The sequence below is a fragment of the Typha angustifolia genome, chromosome 9, assembly GCF_048772165.1.
Source record: "Typha angustifolia cultivar Huaian chromosome 9, ASM4877216v1, whole genome shotgun sequence".
NCBI lineage: Eukaryota > Viridiplantae > Streptophyta > Magnoliopsida > Poales > Typhaceae > Typha > Typha angustifolia.
The window spans coordinates 5221778-5232486 of NC_133247.1; the positions used below are offsets into that span (position 1 = coordinate 5221778).

Below are 10709 nucleotides of genomic sequence, written 5' to 3' on the forward strand. Positions count from 1 at the left end.
TAGATAAGATTATAATGTTGGAGGCCATACATGCATATATATAATTATATAATAAATCTTAATTTGAGAAAGACGTCTAGGAGATAAGACTACTCATATCTAATTAGAAGATACGAATAATGTATCCTCACATCCGTCAATAGAATGTTAACTTGTCGCTAGTAAAATCTATGGGGTCTCAAATAAGGAATTCAAAATTTAAAAATGTTTAGGTTACATGAAATTCGCTATTTATCTAATTAAAAGTCCGTTTGTGTAAAAGATGATTTTAGAATTTCTACTTATCTTTATAACTAGTTAGATTTGCATTATAAATAAACGTCTAATATTATGAATATACTATTATAAAAGGTTAGATATGAATTAAGAAAAAAAAAAAGGGTTGCTCCTTTTAAGATAAAATAGTCTTGACATTATAGAATAAAATATAATAAAAGACCATATATATATATATATATATATATATATATATATATATATATATACTTATAATTATAAACAAATATATAACTATAGATAAAAAACCTTATCATAACTAAGTTGTGGTCCTCACTCTATCTTGATTAATTAGGGACTATGCAGTTTTTACTTTATAAAATAATTAATAAATAAATAAGCCTAGTATTTCATTTGTTATAAAATAATAATATATAATAAATTATTAGAATTTCTTAAAATGTATCATAAAGGTATTAGTATACCTCAATAAATTTGATGATTATAATTTACGAATCTATCTATTAATCTAATAAACATATAAATAGATAAATAAATATAAGTATTACCTAGATTTAAAAGTAATAGCTTATAAAATAATTAACCATTAATTATACTAATTATAATTAATAACAATCATATTGATGAATATCTATTATTAATAAAATAATTAATGTCTAAATAATCTATTTGTATTAATTAAGAAAGAAAATATCTAAATAAATAAATAAACAAAAATAAAATAATTTAAGAGAGCATTGCCACTAGTGCTGAGCTCGGTCCAGCACTATATGCTACAATGCTAGGCCAAGCCCAGCACTATATCCTACAGTGTTAGGCCAACCCCAACACTATATCCTACAGTGCTAGGCCAAGCCGAACATTGTTGCAAAAAGAGGAGGAGGAGAAACAGAGGAAGAAGAAAGAAGAAAGAAGAAGAAAGGAAGGGAAGGGAGAAGAGAAGACCGAGAGGGGAGGGAGGGAGGAGAGCCGGGTTGGTGGGGAGGGGCTCGACCGCTATGGGCTAGCCAATGGCCGGCCTCTCGCCGGCGGCTCAGTTCTAGCAAACTTGATAGAGAAAGAGGAAGGAAAGGAGAGAGAGAGAGAGAGAGGAGGAGGTGGAGGAGGAAGGCTCACCAGCACTCGGTGAGGTGGCAGCGGTGGATTCCAAGGAAGGCGGCGGTAGGCCGACATCGGTAAGAGAGAGAGAGAGTGGTTTAGAAGAAGAGAGAGAGGCGGTGGAGGGAGGATGGCAGCAGCGGCGGGGCCCGTTGTGCCAGTTGGTAGGGCCAGCAGCACGTGGTGCCCCCATGGCTTACTACGGCAGGATCTGTTAGGCTTACCTTGGGCACGAGGCTGGCCACAATATGGCCGGTCGCATTGTGCCCAAATTGTTTAAATTTTTTTCTAAGATAGGTTGTTACACTTAAGAGATTTAGGATTGAAGGGGTGCACTGTGGGCAATGTAAATTAGAGGGTTCTTTCTAAAGAAATTTAAGGATTAAAGGGATGCCTGCACACACTGAAAATTTTAGATTTGTTTGGAGGGCTTTTATTTTCGAATCTCGATCTGGTCCATTTAACTTATGTTTACGGAATATGAATTCATATCCATTATTTTAAGCTTTTATCAATATTTACTAAATACCGATAATTATTTGAGATATTTCAGCATTTATAAATGCCGGTACAACTTATGTATTGCAAGCATTTCAATTTGAATTAGTGGCATTTTTAAAAATGCCCCTTATTTAAATATTTACGGATGATTATGGAATGACAGTAATTATGTAGGGCATATGTCATTTGTTCTGTCATTTATAAATGCAGATAAAACTTAGATACAATGACATTTCAGTCCAAATTAGTGGTATTTATAAAAATATCATTCAAATAATACTAACTCCAATACTAGATAAGAAATGCCGGTGAAACTTAATATTAGTGACATTTTATTGTGACCACCTGAGTAGTAAATACCATTGTTGACCAAATTTTTTATAGTGACTAGAATTGTTTATTTAGTATAAGCTCCCATATGCTAGTATAAAAGATTATAATAATTATACTAGCATTTACCTTATTTCACAAGTAAACATTACAACACTCTAAAACGTATGACATGAAATTTACAGTAGAGTTACCGTACATAATCTATTTCTATAATTTAGAAATTTTATATGTACTTTAATAATGTATAAGACTATGTGAATTAAAAATTTGCTGACTTGGACGGTGAAACTGTCATGAAGATTGCTAAGATAAGAGAAAGAAAAGATTTCTGTTCGAAGTAATTCTCTCACACTCAATAAGTTTTAATTTTTTATAGATAGTTTGGTCAAAAACATCATGCGCCGCCGCGAAATAAATGTTGAAGCGAGCGCTCCAATAACGAGAAAAGAGGGTCACTTCTACCTTGTGAATTGGCGTACAGAGTTTCATAGCATATCTTGTCCGATTACGGTCGACATATTCTTTTTGGCGACTTTATTTTTTATTTTTTAATTTGTCTTGATTAGTTGGCGACTGGGACATTCCACCTAACTAGGAGACTTAAAAGGAAAAGAGCGACTTTGTGACTCTCGTCATAACTATATTAAAAATAAAATCTAAAATATCATAATTATCACTCAATTGGTTAAATCTAAGATTAAAACACAACTTGGAGTTAAAAGACTATTTTACTCTTCGATAAATTATTAAAAATAATTTAAAAGTTATCTAATATTTTTTTCAATATCATTTTACGATAAAATATATCTTATTTTATGTGAGATAAGAATTATTGATAAATATTTTATATTCTAAGATTGAAAAAGAGAAAGTATTTTAGTTATTTATATATGTTTATTAATTTTTTAGTAATAATTTGTTAGGAGTATTATGTCAAACATTAATCGTAATTATATGTTTAAAATATTATATTAATTTGGAATATGGGGCAAATTTGAAAATTTTCATTAGCAATTATGAACAAATTCCATAAAAATATCTCAAAAGGAATAAAAAGAATAGACTAGGAGGAAAAGTTAAGAGGGATATGCCTATAAATTCATGCAATCCATCGAATCCCATACACAAAATAACATGGCCATGCAAGTAGTCGTAGTAGTAGCAGAGTACCTCAACTCCTACATCTCCATCTCTCTCATCTCCCTCCTCTCCATCTTCCTCATCCGTCACTTCTTCTTCTCCAATTCCCCCACCGGCCTCCGGCTTATGCCGAGCCCTTTCTCCCTCCCAGTCCTCGGCCATCTTCACCTCCTGGCTCCAATCCCCCACCAAGCCCTCTACAAGGTCTCCCTCCGCCATGGCCCCCTTTTCCACCTCCGTCTTGGCTCCGTCCCTTGCGTCATCGCCTGCTCCACCGACACCGCTAGACTCTTCCTAAAAAATTACGACGCCATCTTCTCCGATCGCCCGCAGTCAGCGGCTGTCAAATATCTCTTGTTCAATTCATCATCCTTCGCCTTCGCCCCCTACGGGCCTTACTGGAGATTCATGAAGAAGCTCTGCATGACGGATCTCCTCGGCAACCGCACTCTCGGACAGCTCAAGCATGTGAGACGGGAAGAGCTTCGAAGGCTTATGAAGCATATTTCATGCATGGCAGCGCAAGGGAATGCTTTCAACGTCGGTGAGGAGATCATGAAGCATGCTAACAACATTGTCTCGACAATGGCGATGAACATTAGGTGCTCAGGGAGCGATAAAGATGCTGAGGTTGTGAGGAATGTCGTGAAAGAGGTGGCGGAGCTGGCGGGGAGGTTTAACTTGGGAGACTACATCCCAGTATTCGAGAAGTTGGATTTGCAAGGGTTCAAGAAGAGGTTTGAGGTGGCACGGAAGAGCTTTGATGAGCTGATGGAGAGGATATTGAAGAAGAGGGAGGAGGAGAGGAGAACGAAGAAGGAGACGGGGTTGGTTGGTGGAGACGGGGAGAGGGTGAAGGATTTATTGGACATCTTACTTGATATATACGAAGACAAAGAGGCAGAGATGAGGTTAACAAAGGACAACATCAAGGCTTTTATTCTGGTACATATTTTGCTTCTCCTCCTTTATATTTATCAATAATTGTTCTATTAATTCACCCAACACTCTGATAACTCGTTGTTAGAGGAAGTCCATGATTTCAAAGGACCTATGAACTCATTCGTACCATATGAATTCAATTTTTATATTCTAGCTAAATACTTTAACCTCTTAAATTTATACTCCTAATCTAATTGCTATGATAGCCCATTTATATACTAAGTAATGCCTTTTCCATTCCAATACTGGATTATGTTAAAAAGGGCATATTAATCCTGCAAAAAATTATATGCACCTAAGTCTCGTCTTATTCACTTCTACTTTCTTGTCTCCCTTTAAATTTCTCACTTAGGTTGAATACCGTAGATATGATTAGACCGTGACTATAGTATATACCACTTAATGTTAGAAATAAAAATCAATTTAATTTTGATTCTTTATCACTCTGGGTGATAGAATTTAATTTTAATTTAATTCTCTATTTCTATCTGTTTTTAAATTTCATTTTAAATGAATCATAAATTAATAAAAGATATGTAAATAATTAAAAGAAGATAGAATTTAATTAAACTTTTATTAAGTTAAGTTTAGATAGACATAAATTCTCCTATTCTGATATATATATATATATAAATATAATATAAATTAACACTGAAGGATATATATCTCATTAGTTGAAAAATTACTAAAGGTAAATTTGAAATTTTTAGGACATACATACAACAAATACTAATTAATTTTAAACTGAAATTATAATCCAGAAATAAGTAATCACCTATTTAATCAGTTATAGTACTAAGTTTTTCAGTATTTTTATTATATATATTAATTATTAGATCTCTCTTCATGCAAAGAAAAGAAAAAGAAAAAGAAAAAAGATAGATAAGAAGAGCAGAAAAAAAAGCTGCCCTTCTTATGATTAGGCCTTGATTATAACAGATATTCTAAAATATATAACGATCTGTAATCTACTTATGTAGTTCGTTTAGTATTTTATCTATAATACTTGCTTTCCTGTTCAAGTAGTCAAGCGAGATAGATAGACGAAAGAGACATAACTAGAAGTACTATTAGTCTCTCGGAAGTAACTTGAAAAATTGTTCAGCAACTCGACAGATTATAAATAGAATCCTCCCATCAAATATTCCTCACTATTTACATTTGAGCTCGATCTGAAGTGGAGAATATAATTTATTGACTTAGGATACTATCTGCTTTATTTCTCAGGATATGTTTGTTGGTGGCTCCGATACTTCTGGAATAACAATCGATTGGGCATTAGGTGAGCTGCTCACTCATCCAAGTGTGTTGCAAAAAGCAGTAGCAGAAATTGATTCAGTCGTTGGAAAAAGTAGGCTGGTTGATGAGTCAGACATTCCTAACCTTCCATACCTACAGGCTATTGTGAAGGAGACACTACGGCTCCATCCTTCTGGCCCATTAATCCCTCGGATGTCAACGGAGGACTGCACCGTTGGCGGATATGATATTCCTGCAAACACCAGATTATTCATCAATGTATGGGCCATTAATAGAGATCCAAATTACTGGAAAGACCCACTAAGATTTTATCCAGAAAGATTCATAGAAGAAGAGCAACAAGCAACAGATATAAGAGGACAACATTTCCACATGCTTCCATTTGGGGGTGGTAGGAGGAGCTGCCCAGGTGCTTCATTGGCACTACTTGTCATCCAGCCTACTCTTGCAGCAATGATACAATGCTTCGATTGGAAGGTCAATAGTCCGGTAGACATGACAGAGGGGTTGGGAATTACGCTTCCAAGAGCTCAACCTTTGATGTGCTTGCCAATTTGCCGTCTAGATTCATTTCCATTGGCATAGAAGTTTGTTTATCCGATGACCTTTTCTACTATAGCCTAAATAAAACTATGCTTTTGTGGTCTTCTGTTTTACAAACTGATCGCATTTTTTGTTTTACTAAAACTTAATTAGTGACACAACTTTGTACCAAGGTTCCTCACAAAAGAAACCACAAAACCTGTCACAAGTTTTGATCTTGAAAGGTCTCTCTAACTATAACAATCATAGCATACCATAACTAAGATAACCACACAGTCTACATATCCAGATAAGCTATTGAAAATCCTATACCAATAACTAACATTAAATCGATAGATTATCACAACTATAAATCCAAAACATTATAGAATATCTCAAAACACCATATAGGAAGAACATATATGGATTGAAGGAAAAATCTGCAAGCATGCCCAGCCAGTCCCTCAGCATCACCTTCAGTCTTCCTTTAGATACACCACATTGATGGTGTAGCCTTGTGTTAGTGGGCGAGCTTGTTTTGCCATCTCCTCTCCTTGAATCCCTACCTAGCAGAGAAATAAGGAGGCCACCTTATGAGATAAAGTTTAGCAGGATTTGGCAGAGTAATTAAAGATTCTATTATTTTTTTTTCAACCAAAGAGCCCACATCATTGCATTCAACCAAATAAAACCACCACCTTTTCTTTTCTTTACCCAGCTGCAAATTGTCTATTCAAAATAAATCTTCTGCATGCTTTGTAGTGCTTCGAATTCTCCAAAGTTTTTTCATTTGCCTCAACAGGTTTCCTCCATCGATACAACGCAAGAACAAGTGGTCCACCGACTCATCTCTTCTACAGGAAACACAAGTAGAGCATTCAGTCCACCCTTTCTTAATCAAGTTATCTCTGGTCAACATCTTGTTATTGTAAACTAATCATAGAAAAGCTCCAACTTTCAAGAAAATTGTCAACTTCTAAATTTTCGGAAAGCTTTTAGAAATAATACCCCCATGATTTAAGAACCTACTGAGCTCTTCATAGTGAAGATGTGGTTGTTATCAAATCTCCATCTAGCTCTGTTTTCACCCTTTTCACTTTGACTGCAATGAGTAGTTACAAAAGTTAATAATCTATTGTTCCTCCAATAAAAGATTCTTTGGTAATATTCTTGTCTATTTAACTTGCCAATTTCTCCTCTTACGCCACACCTCATACACAATCACCTCTTTATCTCGCAAGAGACAGGCACCAACCCAAATGTCTTTCAAAAATTTCACCCCTTTTATTGTAAACCTCCCATTGCACACCAGCTTTAAACATTGTACCAATCTGATGAACCCCTCCAAGAAAAGTGAAATTCTATCAGAATTGGCCAATTTAAAAGACTTAGATTTTTTTTAAAAAATAATATCTTTGTACAGCAACTACTGAAGCCCACAATTGATGTTCAAAATTTAACATCCTCCATCATCATTTAGCTAGCAAGGACATATTCTGAAGATTAACAATCTGCATGCCCCTAAATTTCTTTTTAATACACACTTTATCACAATTAGTTAGAGTGTATCCTCTTTTATTTTCCACCATACTATGCTGAAGGAAATTTCTTCTCAATTTATCAATTCTTTTCTGTATCCAAACTGACATACTAAAGAAAGAGAGAAAATAAAACGGAACACTACTTAAAAACGAAATTTATTAGAGTAATATGACCCTCAAAGACAGTTATTTACCTTTCCACCCAACTATCACTTTTCTACTTTTTCAATAACAGGCATTCAATACTTCTTTCTAAGATTGCTTCCATGTTATGGGGGACCCAAAGCACTTAATTGGCGAGTCTTCTATCTTACAATTCAACAACGCAGTCATCTTTCCCTGTTTCCTTATTTGTCCCCAAGTAGACTGAAAGCATCTTCTTAAAGTTAATCTTTAGCCTGACATTGCCTCAAATCCATATAATAAGAACTTGAGCACCATCACATCTTTTTTATTAGCTCGCATGAAAAGTATAATATCATTAGCATATTGCAAATTAATAATTTCATTCTACAAACATCAATACCTAGACCAGTAATTAGCCACACTATTTAGCCTTGTTCAACATTCAATGCAACAATAAAAACAAACAGGTAAGGTGACAAGGATTTCCTTGTCTTAAACATTTCTTATATTTAAAATATTTTCCCATCTCCCTATTCAAAGTAATTGCTAGGGATCCAGTTGTCACAGAATGCATCACTTAGTCCACCCACTTCCTTAGGAAACCTCTCCAGTGAAGAACCTCAGCAAGAAAAATCCCACCTCATTCTATTATAAGCTTTCTCAAAGTCCAATTGTAACGTAATGCTTTCACTCCTTTAATAAAGGTTCACATATGCTAGTATGAAAGATTAGAATAACTATATTAGTGTTGAACTTATTTCACAAGTAAACAAATACAACCTCTAAACACCATGGCATGGAAGTTGCAGTATAGTTCCAATACATAATTTATTTTTATAATTTAGAATGAGTTGATGATCATTTTATGTTTATCAAAAGTTTCTATAACGTGTCTAATTTATTTCGAAACTTTAACACGCGAGTTAAAAACTAATTCGATGACTTATACCGAAATTTAAATCTGTTATGGACATTGCTAAGGACAAGGGAAAAAACAAATGTTCGAAGTAACTGAATTGTAAATCGACTTACATAAAAAGATCCCTCACACCCAATAATTGTTAATTTTTCATATAGTCAAGTTAGAAGAGATAGTTTGGTTGAAAGCTTCAAGCAGCCACCAAATAAATGACAAAAAGAGGGTTACTATTACCACGGAAATTCATGGCAAATTTGCCAGCATCTTGTTGTGAGATCACAGCCTATATTCTGTAGATGCAGACTGCAATATTGTAGATAGTTTGTCTTTCTTATTTGATGTCTTTATTTTTCATTTGTTAATTAGTCTTAATTACTTTGCATCCTATCTTACTTAAGAATGTAAACAAAATGAGCAGCAGTTACTGATCACCTGCGAATCTGTGACCATACCCTTGTGAGTTGTTTCTCTTCATAACTATATTACCAAAACAAAAATGATTTTAATGTAATTACTACTGAAAAACTTATAAAATACTGTAGTTATCACTCTATTCTTCAAAATATCATTTAGTTGGTTAAATATAAGATTAAAACACAACTTAGCGTTTAAAAAAACAACTATTTTACCCTTACAATAATTATTAAAAATAATTTAAAAGCTATCTTATATTATACTCAATAATATAGTACAACGAAATATATATTATTTTTTGTGAGATAAAAAATTTTGATAAATATTTTAGGATCTAAACTAAAAAGAGAGGAGATTTTAGTTATATATATATTTATGAATTTTGATAATAATATGTTAGGAGTATTATGTTAAATATTAATTATAATAATGTTTTTGAAATAGAATAATAATTTTGGTAGCAATTATAATATTTTGAAGAATATAGTGGCAATTTTGAAAAATTTTATTAGCAATTATATAAAAATTCTAAAAAAAAATCTCGAGAGAAAAAAAATAGAGTTAAATATATTTTACTCCCCTCTATACTTATACCTAAAATCACTTTACTCTCTTATACTTTAAAAAGTCTTAAACAAATTCCTATACTTACAATTATAGTGAAATTATTAGTTTTTTTCTATCAAGGTTAATGGAGCATGCCTATTAGTTTCTACAATTTGAATCGAGAGCGAAGGACAATAAAATGCATACCATTTAGGTCTCTCCAAATATCAATTATAATATGCACTTATTGTCCTAGGGGCTAACTTCTTCTCATGTTGAATATATAGCTTAGCCTCTACTATACACCCCCATGTATGAAGGTGGTTTAAACTAATTTCTTCCTATCCACAACTCACAAGAGTTTTAGATACAACCTTAGAAGGAATCCTGTTTAATAGATAAGTATCAATCTTTAAGGCTTTGCTCCATAAATACGAAGAAAGTGAACATTTACTGATTATACCTCTAACCATGTCTATTAGTGTTCGGTTCATTCTTTTAGCAACGCCATTTTGACTTAGCTTGCTAAGTTAGAGTATTGGGCTTAATGCTATACTCTTCTAGGAACTTCCAAAAAGGACTTATAAATCTACTTGCATCTATTTATCTATCAATAAATTCATCACTCCAATCTGATTTGACTAGTTTGATCATTTTATCAAGTTGGTTTTCGACACTCTCTTTGAAAACTCTAAGATTATGAGAGCCTCTAATTTTTCAAAGAGCAAATATATATAACCATATCTGAAGTAATTATTAGTAAATGTGATGAAGTATTTTTCCCCACTTATACAACGAGGAAACGGGCCACAAATATCTATATGAATCAATTCTAATGTTCCATTACTCTGTTTTGCACTTTTCTTAAAAACTCTAGGCTGCTTACCCTTTATGAAGTCCACATGTGTTCCATAATCAGATAAGTCAAGAGGAGATAAACTACCCTCTTTAACTAATAGTGGCATTCTTCCTTTAGAAACATGTCCTAGCCCTCTATGTCATAGCATAAAAGATTTCTTATTTATTCTTTCACACTTAGCATTTCTATACCTGATTAAATGAGTTTGGTGATAAAAACTATCAAGATGAAATATATAAAGGCCATTAATCAAAATTCTAAAACAAATAAG

At 33.3% G+C, this 10709-nt stretch overlaps 1 protein-coding gene across 2 annotated transcripts; it reads left to right on the forward strand.

The window, feature by feature from the left end:
* Nucleotides 1–3259: 3259 nt before the first annotated feature.
* LOC140766455 (3,9-dihydroxypterocarpan 6A-monooxygenase-like) lies at nt 3260–6260 on the forward strand. 2 transcript variants are annotated; one of them, XM_073105802.1, is made up of 3 exons: nt 3260–4254; nt 5479–5533; nt 5650–5880. In XM_073105802.1, exons 1-3 carry the CDS (start codon nt 3271–3273, stop codon nt 5736–5738), a joined length of 1128 nt encoding a protein of 375 aa, XP_072961903.1. In that variant the 5' UTR covers nt 3260–3270; the 3' UTR covers nt 5739–5880. The 2 variants fall into 2 exon arrangements, with proteins under 2 accessions (XP_072961903.1, XP_072961902.1); XM_073105801.1 differs by having other exon boundaries at nt 3266–4254; nt 5479–6260.
* The last annotated feature ends 4449 nt before the right edge of the window (nt 6261–10709 follow it).

Bases quoted from the DNA above. Each gene is read 5' to 3' on its own strand.
- LOC140766455 (XM_073105801.1), top strand. From the start codon at position 3,271: ATGCAATCCATCGAATCCCATACACAAAATAACATGGCCATGCAAGTA. The intron at 4,255-5,478 runs GTACATATTTTG...TTTATTTCTCAG, and splicing joins ACATCAAGGCTTTTATTCTG to GATATGTTTGTTGGTGGCTC.